The following is a 22,755-nucleotide window of genomic DNA, read 5'->3' as shown; positions in this document are numbered from 1 at the left end:
GATGGCATCATATCTAAATTTGAATCTTTGTATGTGTGGTCCAAATTATATGCTTCTACCATTAAATGCACAATAATTCTTATATTATTATTTGCACGAATCTGCCGCACAGAGGTACCTATGTACATGTGAAGATATATTCATTTATTAAATGATAATTAATATAACTAAAGAGTTCAAAACATTTCCTAAAAAATTAATCCTTCTTCAAAAATTAATATATACAATACAGGGTGAAAGGATTGAAAAAATAAACAACATATTTTTACAAAAAAATCAGGAAAAACACAACTTCTGGTAAAGCGATTCTTCCGGTTTAAGAGCTCGATCTTATAAATCAAAAAAAGAACCTATATACCAAATTTGGTTGAAATCAGACTCTGCGTTAAAAAGTTATCGTGCTATTAGTCACATATGTATAGTCGCCATTTTGAATGCCGCCTTTTTTGTAAAGGGCAAAATCTGAGATGGCCTCATATCTAAATTTGAACCTTTGTATGTGTAGTATATGTGGTTTAAATTATATGCTTCTACCGTTAAATGCACAATAATTATTCTAATATTTGCACGAATCTGCCGCACATAGGTACATGTGAAGATAAGTTATGCATTTATTACATGGTAATTAACATAACTCATCATCATAATTCGCTTTGCATTATCCCTATGCGGGGTCGGCTTCCCTAATTGCATTTCTCCACACAATTCTATCTTGGGTCATATCAATGTCAATCCCCTTTACCAACATGTCCTGCCTTATCGTCTCCCCCAGGTATTCTTTGGTCTTCCTCTCCTACTCCTTCCAGGAATCTGCATTTCAGCTATTCTTCGAATTGGGTGATTAACGTCTCGACGTTGAACATGACCAAACCATCTTAACCTATGCTCTCTCATTTTGGCATCAATTGGTGCCACACCTAGACTTCCCCTAATATACTTATTTCTAATTTTATCCTTCTTTGTCACTCCACTCATCCATCTAAGCATTCTCATTTCCGCCACATGCATTCGTTGTTCCTCTTTCTTCTTCACTGCCCAACATTCAGTTCCGTACATCATAGCCGGTCTTATGACTGTTTTATAGAATTTTCCCTTCAGCTTCATTGGAATTTTTCTGTCACACAACACACCACTCGCTTCTTTCCACTTCATCCATCCAGCCCTAATTCTACTGCATGCATCTCCATCTATTTCTCCATTACTCTGTAATACCGATCCCAGGTTTTGCTTTTTACAATCAGTTCACCATCCAAAAATACCATTTTATTTGTAGTAACTCCATCTTTAAATGAACATTCCAAATACCGTTTTTGTCCTACTAAGTTTTAAACCTTTTTCCTCCAGAGCTTGCCTCCACTGTTCCAGTTTTTGTTCTAAGTCTCTTTAACAATTTCCTACTAACACGACATCATCATCATACATTAAGCACCATGGAATGTTACCCTGTAGTTTAGCTGTTATTTGGTCCAAAACTAATGAGAATAAATACGGACTAAGCACAGAGCCTTGGTGCAATCCTACTTTCACATGAAATTTATCAGTCTCTCCCACACCTGTCCTAACACTAGTCGTTACTCCCTCATACATATCCCTCACAATCTTTACATATTCACCAGGGACTCCTTTCTTATTGAGTGCCCACCACAGAATCTCTCAAGGAACTCTATCATATGCTTTCTCAAGATCAATGAATGCCATATGAGCGTTTGTTTCTTTACTACTGTATTTTTCCATCAACTGCCTTATAATGAAAATTGCATCTGTTGTTGATCTGCCCTGCATAAAGCCAAATTGATTCTCGGATATTTCGGTCTCTTCACGTATGCGTCTATCAATTACTTTTTTTTCATATTTTCATGGTGTGGCTAAGGAGTTTTATAGCCCTGTAGTTTGTACATTGTTGTATATCTCCCTTGTTTTTGTAAACAGGTACCAGTATACTGCTTCTCCATTCGTCTGGCATTTGTCCACCTTCCATAATTCTATTAAATAGACCTGCTAGCCACCATGTTCCTGTCTCTCCCAATGCTCTCCATACTTCCCCAGGAATATCATCTGGTCCTACCGCTTTTCCTTTCTTTATTTTTTGAAGCGCTTGAACCACTTCTTCGTTTGTTATTTTGCTGACCATTGCTGCTACTGTCTCCGTTGACTCTACAGGCTGTCTGTCAAATTCTTCATTTAAAATCTGATTAAAATGTTTTGCTTTCTTTGCTCTGTTTAGCTATTTTATATATCTTCGTTTCGCCTTCCCTGGTATCCAGTTGATCGTATAGGTTTGAATACGCTTCTGTTTTGGCTTTTGCTACTGCTACTTTCGCTTCCTTTTTCGCCACCACATAATTTTGAAGATCTGTGTCGGATCTGGTTTCTTGCTACTTTTTATATAATTTATAATTTTCTCTTCTCTTTTATTTTTCCTTGTACTTCGTTTGACCACCACCAAGTCTCTTTATCCTCAAACTTTTTTCCTGACGTTTTCCCAAGTATTTCAATAGCAGTCTCTCTAATACTACTGGCCATTTTTTTCCAAATTGTATTAGGGCTTCCTATCATGTTCCAATATATTTTTTCTACTATTCTTCTCCTGAATAGACCTTCTTTCTCATCTTTTAGCAGCCACCACTTGATTTTTTGTGGTCCTCTCCGATATTTTTGTTTAGTTTCGCTTTTTACTTCGATGTCCAGAACAAGCAGCTTATGTTGTTGGCTTACTGTCTCACTAACTATTACCTTGCAGTCCTTGCATTCACATATGTCTTCTTTCCTTATCATGAAGTAGTCTATTTGGGATTGATGTTGTCCACTTTTGTAGGTAATAAGTTGAGTTTAAAGCAGGTGTTAACAATCGCCATATCCAATGCTGTTGCTAATTCAAGCATGTCATCTCCAGCTTCATTTCTAGTTCCAAAGCCTAATCCCCCATGTATTGCTTCGTATCCTGCATGGCTTAGCCCACATGTGCATTGAAATCACCTCCTATTATAACTTTCTCCTCTGAATGGTAATTAACATAACTAAAAAGTTCAAAATATTTCCTAAAAAAGATTTTTTCGCTCTTTTCAATGCCGGTATCACCTTTTTGAAAAATTAACATATACAGGACGAAAGAATTGAAAAAAACACAACATATTTTTAGATAAAAAATCAGGAAAAACGCAACTTCCGGTAAACCGATTCTTCCGGTTCAGGAACTCGATCTTATACATCATAAAAAGAACCCATATACCAATAAATGTGGTTGAAGTCGGACTTTTCGTTTAAAAGTTATCGTGCTATTAGTCACATATGTATTGTCGCCATTTTGAATGCCCGCCATTTTTGTAAAAGGCAAAATCTGAGATGGCCTCGTATCTAAATTTGAATCTTTATGTGTAGTATATGTGGTCCAAATTATATGCTTCTATGATTAAATGCACAATTCTTATAATATTTGCACGAATCTGCCGCACTATGTTAGATATTACAAAGATTTAAATTAAAAGCTTTAAGAACAATCGCTAATGCCCCTTGGTATATCCAGAATGACGCCATACATAGAGATCTTCAGGTACTAACAGTCTCTGAAGAGTGCAAAAAATCTTCTGTACAGTATCAACATAGGTTGCGGGTACATCCTAACACTCTGGCACACAATCTTCTCGACAACCAACAAGCGAAGAGATTAAAGCGATATGATCCCTTGGACCTACCTAACCGATCCTGACAGAGCCTACAGCAGAGGAAGCTACGCCTTCAACAGTGTCCAGCCATTGTGTTCTGTGCCAGTTTTAGTTTTCGTGCTCGTGTATGTGCGCATCTCACTGGTAAACAAACTAATGTGTGTGTGTCGTGATGCTTTGATCACTGGACCTTACATCTCTCTGTCATTGTAACGACAAACAATTTTACTTATTGTTTTCATTGTAAAACAGATTGTAAAAAATCTTGGATGTTAATAAAAAAAAATTAGATTTTTGTTATAACCATGCATGTGGTCTTACATTATTGGATTTGATATTTAAAAAAATATTTCAGTTCTGAAAAGTTACATGCCACTACACATCTACAACCACCTAAGCATAAAATACCCTTAAAAGTAAATACCTGCAAATCGGCCAACTTCTTGCCGACGGAATTTTTCAGCGTTTTGTGGAACTGTGAAACTTTGTGGGACTGCTGGTTGCCCAACTTGGTAATCTTAGTGTCTTTCAGTCCCGAATACCGATTCTCAGCCGAGCTGCCCAGTTTAGTGGCCAACTAAAACAGAATAAAAACACAAAATTGAAATGAAAGTGTGCTATGATAATTTTTTACTTTCTTTCAAAACTCGAAACGATACATGCTGGGTGTCATTTCAATTTTGCACTTTTACTCGTTTGTTTAAAAAAGCCGTGCTCATTTCGTTCGCGCAAGCACTGAAAGACAGTAAAATTACCGTAGCACAAAAAATTTAATAACTATCATATCGTCCCTGCCATTCAAACTATCGAATGTGAAAAGTGGTACTTTTCAGGAGAGCAAAGTAACTCTTTTTTAGAGACTCCTAAATCAGCGCATTGACAATTGGGAAAATTTTTATATTTTTTGTATGTAATGGTTAATCCTCGTTATATTAATAACAATTTTTTTTCTTTCCAAAAAATCACATTCGTTACTTTGCTTTTTTTGTATAAATCAAATATTTGTTTCAGTCCGATGTTTCAAAGTAGCGAATGTATAATAGCGAATAATGTATAATCAAATAATGAAAATCCGTTAAAATGAAATCATAAACTGCCTCACAAGAATTTTTTGGAAGCGATACTGAAACAAAATTCGCACAAATTGTAAACACATGCATTGTGTTCTTCTCAGTAGTTTAGCATTTTCGACAGTTTACAGATTATAATTCTGAATAACTTATAAATAATTACAACACAAACTAACGAATGTGACACATTCGACATTTAGCGTTGTACAAATATACCTTTAGTTATATTTATACAAAACAAAAGTATCAAATATACCATTTTCGTCAGTTTGCGGTCAACCAAATGGAAAAATGTTCATATTCGATAGTTTAAACAGCATATTTCCCTCCAATCAAGCTACAATAACGAGAATTTGCCACAAGATGCATCACATATAATGAGAGGACAAGGTATCGAATATGAAAAACCCGATCACATTCGATAGTTGGAAATGGTAGAGACGATGTTCTTCCTATTAAGAACTGATCTTTTTTTGTTTAAAACTAATAATTATTAATGAGCCAAAACATAAACGTATTGCTCTTCTCAGAATGTGTAACCATATTGAGTCCTCTTTCAGTTGTGCCGTATTTGACATATTCTTGTGTTTTAGACATATCAAGAATTGCTTTGTTGGAAAATAGGTAATAACTTTTCAAATTTTAATTATACGGGGAATATAAAGAGTACCGTTAAAACATAGGACCTCAAAAAGGCACAGGAAAGAGCGTCTACATAGTGTGTGTGTGTGTGTTCACAAAGAGAGGATGGCATTAGATAAACTTTTTGCCACAGATATTTGAAAGTTGAAGATTGAATATGTCATATTAAATTTTGTCGCACTTATTTAGAAACAATCTGTACTGATGCAGAACATGGCTAGTTATTAAAGTACCTAACTTTTGTATTATTTAACATAAGCGAATGAATAAAAAAACAGAATGTTAAGAAAACTGGATGCTATAGTTGGGGTGTAGAGATAGTGCAAACACTCCTGACCATGGAGCTGCGAGAAGGCGGAGTCAAAATTCACGTAAAGGCTACTGCGCCGTGGTCAGGAGTGTTTGCACTACCTCTAATTTCAGTATTTTATAAATGCTAGAATATTCCACAAGGTGTTGCGAACGTTGAGAAAAATCAGTTTGATTCGTACACCCGGTATACAATGAAAATTTACCTTTTAGCAACAATATTATTGCAGCGATATTGCTAAATAGGGCTATAACATCAAAAAATTACTTAAATTGGACAACAGCTTTCTGAGATACGAGACATCAAAAATGACCCATTTTTTGGGGTGCCCGTTTTCTCTAACGCGCAGTGTAGTTACCATATATCCATGAAACTATCATTTCTTAGACTAGTTTATGCTTTACTAACATCAATTCTTGTTCTTTTTCAGAAGATTTCGGCACATTTGAATTACTTGATGTAAATAATTTTTTCCAGAACATAATTACGCTTTAAATGTGATTTAATTGAATTATAACGGAGACACGGTATGTTCGTGTTTCTTTATATCATCATCATCAGTGGCTGTTACAGCTCTTTATGTGTTTCTTCATATGTTTAGTACATATTTAGACTTTGCGATGTAATTTCTATAGACTAAAAGTTTTCTAAATCCATTTTCAAGCTACTAAGACGTTATTGAGCTGAATACATTAATAACAGAATCGTCATTGAAAAGATGATATAGTCAGTTCGCTAAGCCCAGACACAACTGGCTAGTGATTTTAGTAAGTAATTTTGTCAATTTGGTAAAATTGGCAAAAAATAATTACTAAATAGTTAGTAAAAATGCTGAAATGAGAGCTCTCAAATCGACGAATATAGTAATAGAAAAGGAAATTAAGGGAAAAGTCTAAATGTATCACCAATTGATGTCAATTACGTTCAGGGAATGTAAATAATTACCAATATGAAAAATTGTTAAATTGTTCCTGGAAGAAGTAGGAGATGAAGACCTGAAATGATAGAGTTACATGGGCACTACTTACAAAAATATAACCATTTGTGACAAAAACTTATGGGCCTTAAACATAGTTCGAACTCTTGCGGATTCTTAACACTCTCGTAAAAACTGGTTGATCCCAGCATCTAAGTTTCACACGAATAAGTAGACATCCTGGGGATTTTTCGTTGTTTTTAAACATAGTCCGAACTCTTGCGGATTCTTAACACTCTCGTAAAAACTGGTTGATCCCAGCATCTAAGTTTCACACGAATAAGTAGACATCCTGGGGATTTTTCGTTGTTTTTAAACACAGTCCGAACTCTTGCGGATTCTTAACACTCTCGTAAAAACTGGTTGATCCCAGCAGCTAAGTTTCACACGAATAAGTAGACATCCTGGGGATTTTTCGTTGTTTTTAAACACAGTCCGAACTCTTGCGGATTCTTAACACTCTCGTAAAAACTGGTTGATCCCAGCATCTAAGTTTCACACGAATAAGTAGACATCCTGGGGATTTTTCGTTGTTTTTAAACATAGTCCGAACTCTTGCGGATTCTTAACACTCTCGTAAAAACTGGTTGATCCCAGCATCTAAGTTTCACACGAATAAGTAGACATCCTGGGGATTTTTCGTTGTTTTTAAACACAGTCCGAACTCTTGCGGATTCTTAACACTCTCGTAAAAACTGGTTGATCCCAGCAGCTAAGTTTCACACGAATAAGTAGACATCCTGGGGATTTTTCGTTGTTTTTAAACACAGTCCGAACTCTTGCGGATTCTTAACACTCTCGTAAAAACTGGTTGATCCCAGCAGCTAAGTTTCACACGAATAAGTAGACATCCTGGGGATTTTTCGTTGTTTTTAAACACAGTCCGAACTCTTGCGGATTCTTAACACTCTCGTAAAAACTGGTTGATCCCAGCATCTAAGTTTCACACGAATAAGTAGACATCCTGGGGATTTTTCGTTGTTTTTAAACACAGTCCGAACTCTTGCGGATTCTTAACACTCTCGTAAAAACTGGTTGATCCCAGCAGCTAAGTTTCACACGAATAAGTAGACATCCTGGGGATTTTTCGTTGTTTTTGCTCACTTATCGGTCTTATTCAAACACAGCATCAGCTTTTGTAATTTCCCGAACAAATTATTACACAACGACCTGTCCATAGAAAGGTAATGGACACACATGTACTTAACGCGACTTATCAAATTAAGCAAAAAGAAAAAAAAACTCTACCAAATAATACATAAAAAAAAAACAGCAAAAAATTAAACAAAAACTTCACCAATAAACAAATAAAATAAAATGTTATGAAAATAAAAAATATTTATTATTTCAATCTAACTACATAATCTTAATATTAGTAAAGCCCCACACACACGCCTACATATCAACATCACAGCTTACCTCTTCGTCACTCGCAAATGTAGAAGGCAGATTGTTACCCTCCACGGGTAAATCCTGCAAGGATTGCCACATCTTGTGAGCCGCCATTCTCTTGGCTAGCTTCTTTGACTTGCCAGTGCCAATTTCGCGGAATTTCAACACCTGAAAAGAGACAAAATACAGATAACATCATCACAAGAGAAAATTCTCAATGGTTGGCCGTGTAAAGTAATATAAAAACTTCTTTTTATAGTAGGTATGTATATTTAAATATAGGCATATATAAAAAACGATAACTCGCAAATAATAAAATAAAAATAAAAGGTAAAGAAATTAAAGAAGTATAAGTCACTTATTTGGGATCAATCATGGAAAGAAAAGGAGAATGCACGAAAAACATACAAGCAAGAATAACGAAGGCACAATTCGCCTGATGAAAGAAATGAAATAAAATCTGGCAAACAATAGAAATATCAGAAGCAACAAACATCAATGTATTCAATATCTGTGTCAAAAGGATATTACTATACCGTTCAAGAGAAAATCTAAATAAAAGTTGATCGAACCCCCTATTTTTTTTGCTTTTATGCTTGCATTATCCCTTGTAGATCAAAAATACGTCAAAATTAAAATCGGCTACGGGGCACTTTTTTGCGCATGCCTAAAAGAAGATTTTTTCTATTTATTTTCCTGTTTTTTTTTTTATTTTTCTTTATCTGCATAATCGGATTTTCATAGATTTTAATATGTGTGAGTATATATATGATATGTATACACACTCACACATATACACAGACATACACATACACACACAAATATACCGGGTGTTGAAAAGTCAAACGGCCATAGGAAACAATGGGGAATTCTAAACTCTTGAATTTCTGCTTCCCTAATTATTTTAAATCAAATGTCATGAGAAACTATTTGTAGAGGACTTGAAATCTGTATTAAAAACAAATGTTAAAATTGTTCTACGAATTAAACACATTTCAAAATTTTGCAAAAATATAAAGCAATTGCCAGAGAATTATTAGTCCAATCGACCTCTAACAGTCAGATTTGACCTCTAAAAACCATACGAACTATGCTGAATTTTGCTAAAAATATCAACTTTGGTGCCCCAAAAAAGATACAAAAAAGATTGCCAGTCCTACCCCCGTGCTTCCTCCTAAAATCACCCGTCGTAGAGGGGGAAATCGAAAACTTCATATTACCAAGAATATGTTTACGCCGTATAAAAAAATGATTTAACAAGATGCAGCTCAGATATTGAACAAAAATATTTGTTAGCATTTTTTGTGCAGAATGAACCGTTCTTTCAGAAACAACGCTTGAAGCGACCGGCGATTTTAAATGTCAGTTACGCTCGCGAACTCAATTTTTTAAATAGAATTTGTATCAACTTGACGGTCAAAATTCAATATCTTTTGATCAGAGCGTCCTTTTGACAAAAATCCAAATGTATTTTAAAGATAAAATATGTTCAGCTTTGGTGTCTACTTTTTGCATTTTGTAGCAAATGAAGTCAGTTTGTTCATAAGATTTTTAGAGGTCAAATCTGACTTTTAGAGGTCGATTGGACTAATAATACTCTGGCAATTGTTTTACATTTTTGCAACATTTTGGAATGTGTTTAATTCGTAGAACAATTTTAATATATGTTTTTAATGCAGATTTCAGTCCTTTACAAATAGTTTCTCATGACTTTCGATTTAAAAGAATTAGGGAAGCAGGAATTCAACAGTTTAGAATTCCCCATTGGTTCCTATGGCCCGTTTGACTATTCAACACCCGGTATATCGTACCATCAATGCAAGACTATCACAACCCAAAAATTGCCATTTTTTGTTTTTTATGAATCTGTAATGGTAATAAGTAGTCTAACATAATGCAAGAGTATTATAACTTAACATTAATATTGTTTAATAATGTCTTATATTAAATTTTGAGTTATAATACTCTTTCATTATGTTAGACTAACCATTACCATTACAGGTTCATAAAGAACAAAAATGGCAATTTTTGAGTTATGATAGTCTTGCACTGATGGTGCGATATTTGTGTGTGTATGTGTATGTCTGTGTGTATATGTGTGAGTGTGTATACACATCATATAGGTACATACTCACACTTATTCAAATATATGAAAATCCGATTATACAGATAAAGAAAAATAAAAAAACAGAAAAATAAAGAGACAAAAATATTCTTATACGCATGCGCAAAAAAGTGCCCCGTAGCCGATTTTAATTTTGACGTATTTTTGATCTACAAGGTATAATGCAAGCATAAAAGCAAAAAAAATAGGGGGTTCGATCAAGTTTTATTTAGATTTTCTCTTGAACACCGTGTATACGGAGCAGAAACTTGGAAGCTACAGACTTTTGTAAGTAGGTCGTAGGCCCCTAAGAAACTTCGTAAAAATTTACTGGCCTAATGAAATACAAATGTGGGACTACGGAAAAGAACAAAACAAACCAGAATAGTAACAACATTAAGCAGAAGAAATGGATTGGCCATATGTTAAGGAACATCATAAGACAAGCACTCGAATATCAACTTGAGGTGACAAGAAAGATGGGAAGACCAGCTTTCATCTGAAAGAAAACAGTAACCAGAGAACACAACAGAATTGGCTTAAGATGGGGGAAATGAAAAACACAGCAAGGAACAGAGGAGAATGGAAGAAACTGGTACGCAGATTAACCAGAGAATAAACACAGAGTAGATGCGTTGAATTGGCCAAGAGCCATCTTACACCAAGAAATGCAGATGCGCCCAAATCTCCACCAGGAGTGATGGTTCAAGAGAGGGGGATAGAGAGCGCGAGAGAGAGATTTAAAGATATATATTTAAAGATGATAAAGAGTATTTGAAATAGATTTCGATATTGATATCAATTACATAATAACAATAACTAGAGTACTTTTATAATAATTCATAATATAAATAATACGAAAATTACATAAACCCGATTCAGAACAATTCAAGACTACTAGAGTGGGGAATTAATCAATTAAGCGATTATGCAAGTAACGATTGTCCAAGAAAATTCAAAAACTAAATGGTCATCTCTATTTTGCTGGTGAAATTGATACTCGCCGGAGTGCAGTACTCGAAGCGCGCAGTGCTGCCATTTATAGGGTGTATATCTAACCTTGTCATTGGTGAAACTATGAGACTTTATACTGACAATGCCAAACCATCAATATCACGATAACTTATCAATTTATCGTGATTGATAAGTTATCGTGATATAAATTCCAAACCATCAATATCACGATAACTTATCAATTTATCATTATCAATGTCAAAATAGTACTTACATGACAAGCGATGGTGAACTGCCTTTCGTGTGGTAGTCCCTCTTCGTGTTCCATTTCATAGAATGGTGGTGGCCATCTGCGGGACATGCACATCTCTTGGAGCCAGCCAATGGGATTGCCCATCACTTTGTCATCGAACGATGTCACCACCTGATTGGTGCTGAATAACAAAAAGTGGCTAATGTTAATATTATTATAAAATATTATATGATACCTACATATCGTTATTATTTATATAATTCAAATTCAGTTATAATAAAGATTGAAGCGCCCAACAAGCGGAGATAGACAAAGAGGATAGAACTAAAAACGAAGGAAAACCTTCTCCAAGAAGTGCAAAAAAGTATGCTCTCTATTTGTAAGGGTGCATTAAGAAATATGCACTGAGTAGTAACGCTAAATAATCCTGAGAAAAAGAAACACTAGATAACATATGAAACTCTTGAGATGAAAATAATTGAGAATAGAAATCTTTGTCAAAGTGAAAACATCACATAGTAAAGGGAAAAAGCTAGTTTGGGAAACTTCAACAAGGAAATAAAACGGAGATGCAAGACATAAACAACAAGAGCCACGATAAAAAAATCAGCCGAGAGTTTTATTTAGAAAAATACGCTTTAACAAGAGATTTTAAACCTAGAACTTGGACCGTTGAAGAGCAAACAGGAATTCTGAGGAGCAGCAGAGGAGATATAGCAGAGACATGGAGATTATATTGCATGATCTATAAAAGTTAATTAACGACAGGAACTTGTTCACCAAACCCCTGAAGAATGAAAGAAGACTGGCGAACAATAAACTCAAGTATTAACAAAGCACCACATACAGATATAATAACAGAAATGCTCAGCCACAAAAGAAACTGGAAAAAATTGCTTCACTTGCTCTGTAACAAAATATAGTATCCCAAGCAATGGCCTGACGACTGGACAAAATCTACCATAACGACCATACATAAAAAGACAGCTTCCATAAATGTGACAACTACAGAACCATCTCCATTATCTCATATCCCAATAAAATAGTGCTAAACATAATCAATGAGAGACTGACAACTTTCATACAAAGAGAAATACCAAGTGCAAACTGGATTTACCAAAGGTAGAGGTACTCAAGAACATCTGAACACAAATCTAAAGACAAATGCATATTAGAAAAATCTAGGGAATTCAATATCTCATTAAACATTTTGTTTATCGCAAAGCGTTTGACTGGGTCAAAGGGCAACCTTATGGCAGAAACTAAGAGAAGTAGGTTTACAATAATATATAATATAATTTCGAAAATGAATAACCATTTTCAATTTCGTTGCAACATGAAGCTACAGCCGCATTAAATTCTAGTTCAATCAGAGAGTGCAGCAAGCACCTCTACCGTTTCGAAACTTATTAGTCTCTCATCAGGAGGAACATATGCTGCTCTCTCTGACCCAACCACGACAAAAATACCGGCGTGCAGTTACGAATTGCAATGCCCTAGCGACAACTGCTAGCAAAGGACTAAGTTTTCAATCTAATAGCACATGAAATAACATCAAAAATATTACTCCACATCCCACCAGATTGAAAACAATGGGAACCTTCTCTCCGAGGCTTCTAAAATTTGCAAGCCATAACGGATGCTGAGACTAAAGAAGATGAGGGAATTTTACAATTTATAATTCATGTCCCATCTGCTCAGCGCGGTAAAGTTCTATCGATGGGAGTATGAAGAGAACCATTCTCGTTAGAACTTTACCACGCTGAGCAGATGGGACGTGAATTATAAATTGTAAAATTCCCTCATCTTCTTTAGTCTCAGCATCCGTTATGGCTTGCAAATTGTAGAAGCCTCGGAGGTGTAACCAGAGAAGGTTCCCATTGATTTCAATCTGGTGGGATGTAGAGTAATATTTTTGATGTTATTTTATGTGCTATTAGATTGAAAACTTAGTCTTTTAATATAATTTCGCTTATAACTGAGCTATACAAACACACTACTGAAACAGTTTGAGTAGTTGATATAATCTCAAACGAATTCCATCAAGAATAAGGTGTTAAACCATGGTGGAAGAGTATGTTAGTTGCTGAAGGATATATATACAAGCATATCTTCAGAAACAAGGTTTCGTGGATGCTGGCAGGCATACCTTCTAGATATGGCTTTTCCATGCATAAACTTGATATGCAGATAATGAATCATGAATCAACATTAAACTTGCTGCTGGCAATCTATCTATCACCGGATCTTTCCAGAATTGCCAGTTTTATGTCATACTAAATAATTTTATATAATTATAATAATTTAAGTCCATATTTTGTAAATTTAATAATAATGTTATTAGAAGTTATCAAACATTTTTTTGCGTTTATGCTTGTGAGGTCCATAAAGTGCACTATGCCCACATGGACATAAAGTATAATGTCGTTAGTAACAAACAATAAAAACAGAATAATAAACTAGTATGACGCAAATAACATTTTTTAAGATAACAAATCTTTGCACATAAAAATTTATACTAAATTATTATTCCTATAAAATTATTATTCTTTTAAGATAGCATACAAACCGATCATATTCGAATTCGAATCGTTATTAATAAAAATTTAGAGTTGGCGCAATGCTATGAAAATGAAATGATGGTAATTTCGAGACGAATCTATTCATCTAAATTTTATTGTATTTGAGTGACATTACATTTCCCATAAGACGTGCGCGGTGTCCTTTCAATAATATAAAACACTCCCTTTATAAGTTTTAGAGGCCAACTGTTGAGATGCAGCTGCACAGGTCAGGCTTCGCGTGGGTTGCGCTATACAAACGAGTTTTAGCTCAGATAGTAAAGTTGCATAAATGCAGCTATAACTTCGTTTTTATTTCCAATTTTAGGACAGTATTGTTACAAAGGAATGTTTTTGAATATGTACTTACATAAAAAATATTTTTTATTCAGAAAGTAAAAGTCCTTTTAACACATTCGCTGCCAAAAACATTACCGAATGTCGGCTTCCTCCTAAGTAAAATGTACTGTCATAAAAATCAACATAACTGTGTTCTATTGGAGGTATGCGCATCTAGCAAAGTATAACACTAGCTCCAATCGGAGTCACGTGCACGAAATATGTTAAAAATGAAATAAATATTGTAAACTTATATACCAGCTGAAGATTACTGTCACTGTATTGGGAGTCATGTGCACGGAATGTGTTAAAAAAGAAATACAATATTGTAAACTTACATATCAGCCGCAGATTACCTTCTCCTTTTGGAGCCATGCGCATCTAGCAAAGTATCACGCTGGCTCCAATGGGAGTCATGTGCACGGAGTGTTAAAAAAGAAATAAATATTGTAAACTTACATATCTGCCGCAGATTACCTTCTCCTTTTGGAGCAATGCGCATCTAGCAAAATATCACGCTGGCTCCAATCGGAGACATGTGCACGAAATGTGTTCAAAATGAAATAAATATTGTAAAATCACATATCAGCCGCAGAATACTGTCTCCCATTGGAGCCATGCCCTTCTAGCAAAGTATTACACTGGCTCCAATGGGAGTCAGTCGCAAAGAATCTGTTAAAAACAAAATAAATATTGTAAACTTACATATCAGCCGCTCCGGGCGTTCCGTTGGTCTGATTGGCTTGTTCGGGAGTCACTTTTCCGACCAAGAGATCCAGCAAGTTCTTGGCTGCCGAATGTTTGGCGTCTTTCTTCGATCTTCCGGTTCCGGTGGCCACCAGATCGTTGTTAAGGAACACGCGGTAGCGGAAGATTGGCTCGTGGATGGCGCCCTCGATTTGGACCAGTTCGTATTTGGGAGTGATGCCGCGACGGCTCAGCAACTCCTGGAGGACGCTGACGGGAGTCTTGCTCGGCATGGAGGCCATTTCTTGAGAGTAGAGCTGTAACAAGCAAGTAACAAATTATGCGAAAATACAAAGATTGCGCTGGGAAAGTCACCTTATAAGAATGGATAATCAGAGAACACCTAAAGTAAAAGCCAGAGTTTAAAGGAGCCAAATATTTAAAGGCAAAAATGTCCGATTAGTATGTGTTGCCAGTTCTGACATACGGAACTAAAACTTGGGCTCTTAACAACAGCTTAGTCCACAAACTTCAAGTGACTCACGAGAGTAATGGAACGCAGAATGCTCAACATTAAGCTCACTGATCGCATGTTCAATGAAGAGATAGGAAGACGATCAAAAGTAACAGATGTGCTCCAGAAGATTGCCATGGAACTGGGCAGGGCACATAGGGAGAATGGAAGAGAACCGTTGGAAAAAACAAATTCTCGAGTGGCGACCAAGGGCAAGCAAAAGAAGTAGAGGCAGACCTCGAAACAAGATGGGCTGATGACATCAATCGAATGGCTGGATATTAATGGATACAAAAAACAATGAACATAAATTAATGGACACGCGTAAGGGAGGCTTACATCCGATGATGGATGGAATAGCTGTTGATGATGAATATATAAAAACAGAATGCGCAGAAGAGCAAATACAACAAGAAATATAGGAGTTAGAAGAAAGACAACTAGAAAGAACAAAGACGTCAAAAAGCAACTGGAAGAAAACAGAAGGAAAAACTGAACAACTGGTCCTCAACAAATCGAAATGAAAATATCAAGTGTTATGGGAAAAACCACCCCAGCAATAAAAAAAGTCATGTTGTCAAAAAGTGATTAGAAACTACTACATATACTAAAATCATAATAAATATGCACTAGAAATAAACAAACCAAGACATGTTGAATGTTACAAGGTGCACTCCCGAATCATCATTTATAATGTATACACTTTGTAAATCATGATTCCACAACGTATATTATGTACATTGTAAATCATGATTTTTGTGAGTGCTCCTGTCAATTCAAATGTCTTGGTTTGTTTATTTCTAGTGCATCTTTATTGTGATTGTAGTATCTACACTTGAACGAAAAATTCTTAGGCATACCGTAATTTCGGGTGATTTTGACTCACTTTCGAAGTTTAAAAAATGTACATTTCAGTTTTTTGAATACATAAAAGTATGTTTCTTTATTTATGTGTATTTGAGTATATAACTACTATTTTAGAAAAATTACACGAAAACACAAAGAAGCGCTTCCTGTACTATAAAAAAAAATAAAAATGTGGTGTGCAAAGTCACCCGCTAGTGTCGGGTGACTTTGTCTCAAGCTACATTTTATATTTATTCTCTGTGATTATTATTGTTTGGGCTAAAATGACCCTACCAGATGAATCAGAAACAAACATTTTGTTAGGTGAAAAAAACTTATTTAAATTTCAAACAAAGATAAACTAAAACTAACATGAAACTTTACATAGGACCCTAGGTTAACAAAAAATCATCTTTTCTTAACAAAAAATGAACAAAAAACGATTTACAAGCTTTTTTTTAAATCTAGAAAGAAATATCGGTTATCTCCAAGTTCCAATGGCTCAGTGAAATCAACATTAGCCAAGTGGTAGGATATTCTTACGGGGACTTCGGGCCATTGCCATAAACTTCTTTCACCCAGTACCATTACTTGCACCCAACCGTAACAATTATTACTACCTCTTACAAATCCATCGAATTTTCCTGGAAAGCTGTCAAAGTAGTCAGATACAATTACGAAGTATTTAACTCCAATGGAAAGCTTATCTGCAAGTTAATAAACCCTGCAGTTGTTACAAGGCCAAAAGCAAATTTAAAATCAGTATTTACTTACTTTAATTTAATATAGAAGCAACCGATGACCAAAATCCAACAATCAACAAACTGGGACAAAGTCACCCGAAAACCGTTAAATTTTGTAGCACCTTACAAAATAATATCCGACTGTCTAACTGTCTATGTTTAGACTGAAATAACGATGCACAGAGGTTAAGAATTCACAGATTTTCAATATGCCACTATGCAATTAATCTTGCTCTTGGAAGTATTATTGGTTGCCAAGCAATTTTTGCAGTCAAAAAATCTTATGTGGAATGACCAAATTTTAGAAATTCGTTTTTTCGTAACATAACAAGTATTAGCATAATTTATTAAAATTCTCAAACAGTTCATATGGTACTGATGGTGCGGTACAATGAAATTTACTTGATAATTTATTGTACAAATGTCATAGTTACTAAAATATCTTTTTCCCAAAATGAGCCAAAGTCACCCTGGCGGGCCAAAGTCACCCGAAATTACGGTATACAAAATAGTCCAGAAAAATAAGGTATTCCCGTACCTACCAAAACCTCTGTTTTCTGCAGTGGGTTCGGTGGACTTTTTACATTATTTAACATTTAAGGCCAAAAACGAACCAATTTAGTACCAACCAGCTAGTGTAAATGTACGAAATTCATATACTATTTTGCGAATTTCTAAAATAAAAAGTACTGCACCAGCTTTAAAAATTTGCATGAGCATTTACTATAAAAAGAAGTACATGTAATACAATTTTCATTAAAAAATATTGAAAAAGAAATGATTTATGCGCCATCTACTGGCACCGTGAAAATAAAAACATAGCTCCACTGCTGCAGTGATTGGGACTAACAGAGATCCTGAAACATAAAATTCCAGAAAAGTTATTATTGAAATATAAATTATTTTCTATACCATCAACTATGACTTTTGAAAAATATTAAAATTTGGAAAAATGAGAAAGTGTTGATTTTTTTCTAATTTAGCTAAAACATTTTCAGTTTCAAAAACCGCCAAATTGACATTTTTTATCCGATCAAACAACCCCTAGTTGATGGTATAGGAAATACCTTATGATTCAATAATATCTTTGAAATTTTATGTTTCAGGGTCTCTATTAGTCCCAATCACTGCAGCAGTGCACTATGTTTTTATTTTCACAAAATTGTTTTACATACACTTCTTTTTATAGTAAATGCTCATGCAAAATTTCAAAACAATTGGTACATACTTTTTATTTTGGAAATTCCCAAAAAGTATATAAATTTCGTACTTTTACACTAGGATATGCCCTTAAGAACTAAAAAGTAAAGCATTAAAGGAGTTTTACGGTAATAATTTGATAAAACACGTTTAAGGGGGAAAGGAACAAAATGTCGCCTGTTAATATTTTCAATGTGTTTTAAATGTATTCATTTTTTTCGAATCCTGAGAAAACTACCAAATATTTTTGAAACATTTAAACGCAGAATGAAAGATTACGTTATTACCGAGGGCCGAAAGTCCCTTAGAATAAATAAAAAGTTCCTTTTGAATGAAATACTTGCAATTAAAAATCACATTAAATTTTCTCGAGTTTTTCACCCCTGTACCTTATTAAAATAAACATTATAGAAGTTTTCAGGGACTTTCGGCCCTCGGTAATAATGTAATCTTTTATTCTGCGTTTAAATTTTTCAAAAATATTTATTAGTTTTGCCAGGATTCGAAAAAAATTAATACATTTAAAACACATTGAAAATTTGACAGGCGACATTTTGGGCGTTTCCCCTTAAAACCTTAAAATGGAGATTTTTAATGTTAATTTATTAATTTGGCTTAGCGAAACTGGAAGAAACCTAAAAAATTCTTATTTTTCAATAAAAATAAAACTTATAAAGATGAACCAACAACCTTAATATTGTGAGGGTCTTATGTGTTAAAATATGGTTAAAATTAGTTTAAAAGTTATTAGTCTCCCCAAAGAAAACAATAAAATTTGAGATTTTTGCACTTAAAATTCGGCAACGCAACATTTAAATACCACTAATTTAACTCTGAAGACGTTTACAAACCATTTTTATATTTAAATATACGTAATAAAAGAAGTTTTTATACTTACAGCATATAATCGATTTTGTATAATTGACTGGGCGGTCCAGAAATCTACCCTCCGATAAATATTTTGTGAGTTAGATGGTAGAGACGACATCTCAGGATTAGAATGCAGTCAAAAAGATTTAGTGGAGAGTTCCTTACTACTTGGATAACATGTGAGGAATGACAAGAATCTGGACGTCACCAATGGATATCAATTTTGTTGCCAACTCGCAAGGGTTTATCAAATAAATAATTAACATTCTCAGTGAAGTGACTAAGAACAACTGCTGATTCAACAACAAGGGCACGTTCACATGACAAGTGCTTAAAGCGCCTTTGATAACGCTCGAATACAATAGCATGTGAACTTCTTCCTTAAGTTCCATCTTCTATTGAAGGTTGGAAATCATCATGGCAATGCGGAGCCTGTTGACTGCCGCTCTAAATAGCTCTTCACTACTGCATTCGAACCATTCCCGTAATAGGGGAGTGCAATTAGAACGAAAACATGAATTATTTCGGAAAAATTCAAACAAGCTTATATTTTTCTAAAACTTTTTTTGTTAGTTTATATACAAGTTAAAGTAAAAAGTTCTACTCGCAGATTTGGCCGCTAATTGTTTATTAATTGTTTAAACAATAACAACTGTTTTGTATAAATAATTTTAAGAATATCGTTGAATTCATCATTTTACTTTGATCAAATATGTTTGTTTTTGATTATGCTGAATCCGAATATTATGGCATTACAATTTAAAAATTCGTATAGAAGCTCTTATACACTATGTCTGCGTAGCTCGGAGCCACATGCAAAACTTTTTTATTATCCATTTTACGAAAAAAAGTTATTCTTCATAAAATGCTCCGGATAGTCAAATATTTTATACGAGTTATGTCAAAAATATAAATTTCGTTAAAGAGTAAAGTACCTTCTTATTCCAGAATATCGAAAAATACTATTATGAAAAGTTGTTTAAAATTAAAACTGTTTTTATATACAATTACATCATTCTAATCTAAAAAAAATTTTTTCAATCTTTTCTCAAATTACGGATACCCATCATCATTTTATTACAACTATAATAACTATTTTATTATCAATTTTACGAAAAAAAGTTATTCTTTATAAAATGCTCTACCTGGTCTAAAATCGATACAACTACCAGATATCAAACTTTTGCAATTTTATACGAGCTATGTAAAAAATATGAATTTTTCTTAAGAGTTAAGTGCCTTTATTATTTCCAATATTTTAATTAGAAGGATGTAATTGAACACTGAAACATATTTTTTAATTACAAACAACTTTTCTTCATAACAATTTTGATATTGTGAAATATAAAGGTACTTTACTCTTGAGTGAAATTCATATTTTTTTACATACCTCGTATAAAATTAATAAAATTTGACATTTGATGGTTGCATTTTAGATTATACGATGCAGAGTATTTTATAAAGAATAACCTTTTTTCGTAAAACTGATAATAAAGAAGTTATTAATAGGTTTCAAGTTACGCAGACATACTGTATAAGAGCTAAAAAATTTTTTTTGTTGAACATTTACTTTTGTTTAAGCTTATTATTAAATGTATTTTAGGTAAGTTTTATACAAAAAAGTTTTGATCACTTTGTGTAAACATTTTTTTAACTGGTAATTTTCGGTTTTTGTATTACATTTTTGTTATCTTTCGTAATTTTCTTAAAAAGAAATAGTTTGTTTCATCTCTAACGAAAAATAATTTAGTGCAGTTTAAAGATTACATCCTAAGTTTTAAAAAAGCACCTATAAAACTGTAATAAATATGTTCAAACTTGAGTAATACCGTCTTACAGTGGTGGTAGGTAATTCTGTAAAACTACGAAGCTTTCAAAAATTAAATTTTTTGAGACGTCCTATCATTTGTAATAAATTTAAATTTGTAAGTTGTGCAAAATTAAGAGTTTTATAAGAAAGATTGTATTAGTTACACATTTTTATATCATTTTTAAACCAAATTCATGTAAGTCTTACTTTCCGCCCACACCATACTTATGCCCATACATTTTATTTCTCTTTTTATTATAACCATAATGATAGCTAAATTATTCTTCTTTCATGATCAATTTATAAAATTTCATTTGATCCATTAGTTAAAGAATTACATTAAAATATCTCAACCGTGCACTTTGCCGTACGGTGTACTTTGTCGTATGCTAGTTTACAGTGCGCCAATATTTGTGAGAAGGGTGACTTAGAGTTATAAATAAAAAATTAAAAAAGCTACAGATTTAATTTTAGAAAAATTTATAAAATTTTTTTTTTGTAAAATTTTCTGAATTTTTCAACGGTCGTCAGTTTTTTTCTACAATTTATATTTTCGGAGTTATTTAAAAAAAACATCTAATTTCACAGTTCATTTGTTTAATAAAAAATGAAGCACCCACTTCTCAGTAGAACTTTTTGATAAATATGTTGTTTATTAAACATTTCTTAATGAAATTACAAAAAGTTCTATCTTGTTGGATTTTTTCCGAAGTGAAAATCTATATGCACTCCCCTATAAGTTCTTAAGCCAGGATGTTCTTCGTCTTCCCACATTTCGCTTTCCTCGGATTTTGCCTTGCATTTTAAGTTGTAATAATGAGTATTCGTGCCCTCTCATCACATGTCCCAAGTACTCAAGTTTTCGTCTTTTGATAGTTAGTATTATTTCCGGTTGATTTCCTATCCTTCTAGTTACTTCCACGTTCGACGCATGTGAACGGTCTGAATAAAATGTATGTTGTAATTGAAGAGGTAGATTCCAAAAGGACTTAAGTCATTTTTTTCACATTTTGAGGATTTAGTTGGATCTGATTCTAGAGCATCATTTCTAACATTAGAAAAACAATTCATGCCATAAAAGCTTAAGTCAAGTATAGTATACAGATTATAAATCAGTAATGTTTTCCAAAAGTGCTTTAGTCATGCCCTTTCTATGCAGTTGTGTCTCCCACATGAATTTTCCAAAAGTGCGTAAGTCACTGACTAAGGTCGTTTGAATTTTCCAAAAGTGCTTCTTAAGTCACTGATTTAAGGTCGTTTTAAAAAAAAAAAAAAAAATGTTTACCTTCTTAACCCTCCGTTAGTCGCTATCGGTGTCACACCGACGACAGAATTATTCATTCGGGATTTACAAAATAACTGTTTTTTTCTATCGCCACTTTCTGTACCTCTTCCTATCAACTAACCTCGTGTTAGTATACATTCTTACCTCAGTAAAACCTGCCATATCCGGATCAATGTGGCGACAGACCGATCCAGATATGAAAAAATCCGCATATCAAGACCACTACTTATTTTACAGTCTCTGAAACGTTTTCTCCTTCATACATTCCAGTAATCAACGCCGTCAATAACTTTTGTCGATAGACACGTTTTATAGATTCTATAATACATTATTTCGCCATCTTTTAGTTCTTCTTTTAGTGCGTTGTTCAACAGCAGGACTGCCTTTCTCGGTAGATTTCGGTAGATCCGGACGGCGCAGAACCGTCCGGATATGGGGAGGTCCGGATATGGCAGGTTGTACTACTGTACCATTAAGGGGATGGGTACGTATTTTCGGCTGCAATGGTATTTAAATGGGGATTCATTTTTTTTTCGA

The 22,755-nt window shown here is 34.0% G+C and overlaps 1 protein-coding gene across 2 annotated transcripts in view; it reads right to left on the bottom strand.

The window, feature by feature from the left end:
* The window catches only part of LOC126884146 (interferon-inducible double-stranded RNA-dependent protein kinase activator A homolog), a 41,286-nt gene that overhangs the window by 6,421 nt on the left and 12,110 nt on the right, over window positions 1-22,755 (bottom strand). Inside the window, exons 3-6 of one of the 2 annotated variants that reach the window (XM_050650013.1) lie at window positions 14,969-15,267; window positions 11,385-11,544; window positions 8,080-8,220; window positions 4,087-4,239 (exon numbers count right to left, since the gene is read on the bottom strand). In XM_050650013.1, coding sequence (XP_050505970.1) covers window positions 4,087-4,239; window positions 8,080-8,220; window positions 11,385-11,544; window positions 14,969-15,267 — 753 coding nt within the window. The remainder of the gene's footprint in view (window positions 1-4,086; window positions 4,240-8,079; window positions 8,221-11,384; window positions 11,545-14,968; window positions 15,268-22,755) is intronic. The other variant, XM_050650014.1, reaches the window with a different exon arrangement.

This window comes from Diabrotica virgifera, chromosome 4 (assembly GCF_917563875.1).
Source record: "Diabrotica virgifera virgifera chromosome 4, PGI_DIABVI_V3a".
Classification (NCBI taxonomy): domain Eukaryota; kingdom Metazoa; phylum Arthropoda; class Insecta; order Coleoptera; family Chrysomelidae; genus Diabrotica; species Diabrotica virgifera.
Note: the sequence above shows the minus strand (reverse complement) of the source record. Positions and strands in the feature narration are given on the sequence as shown.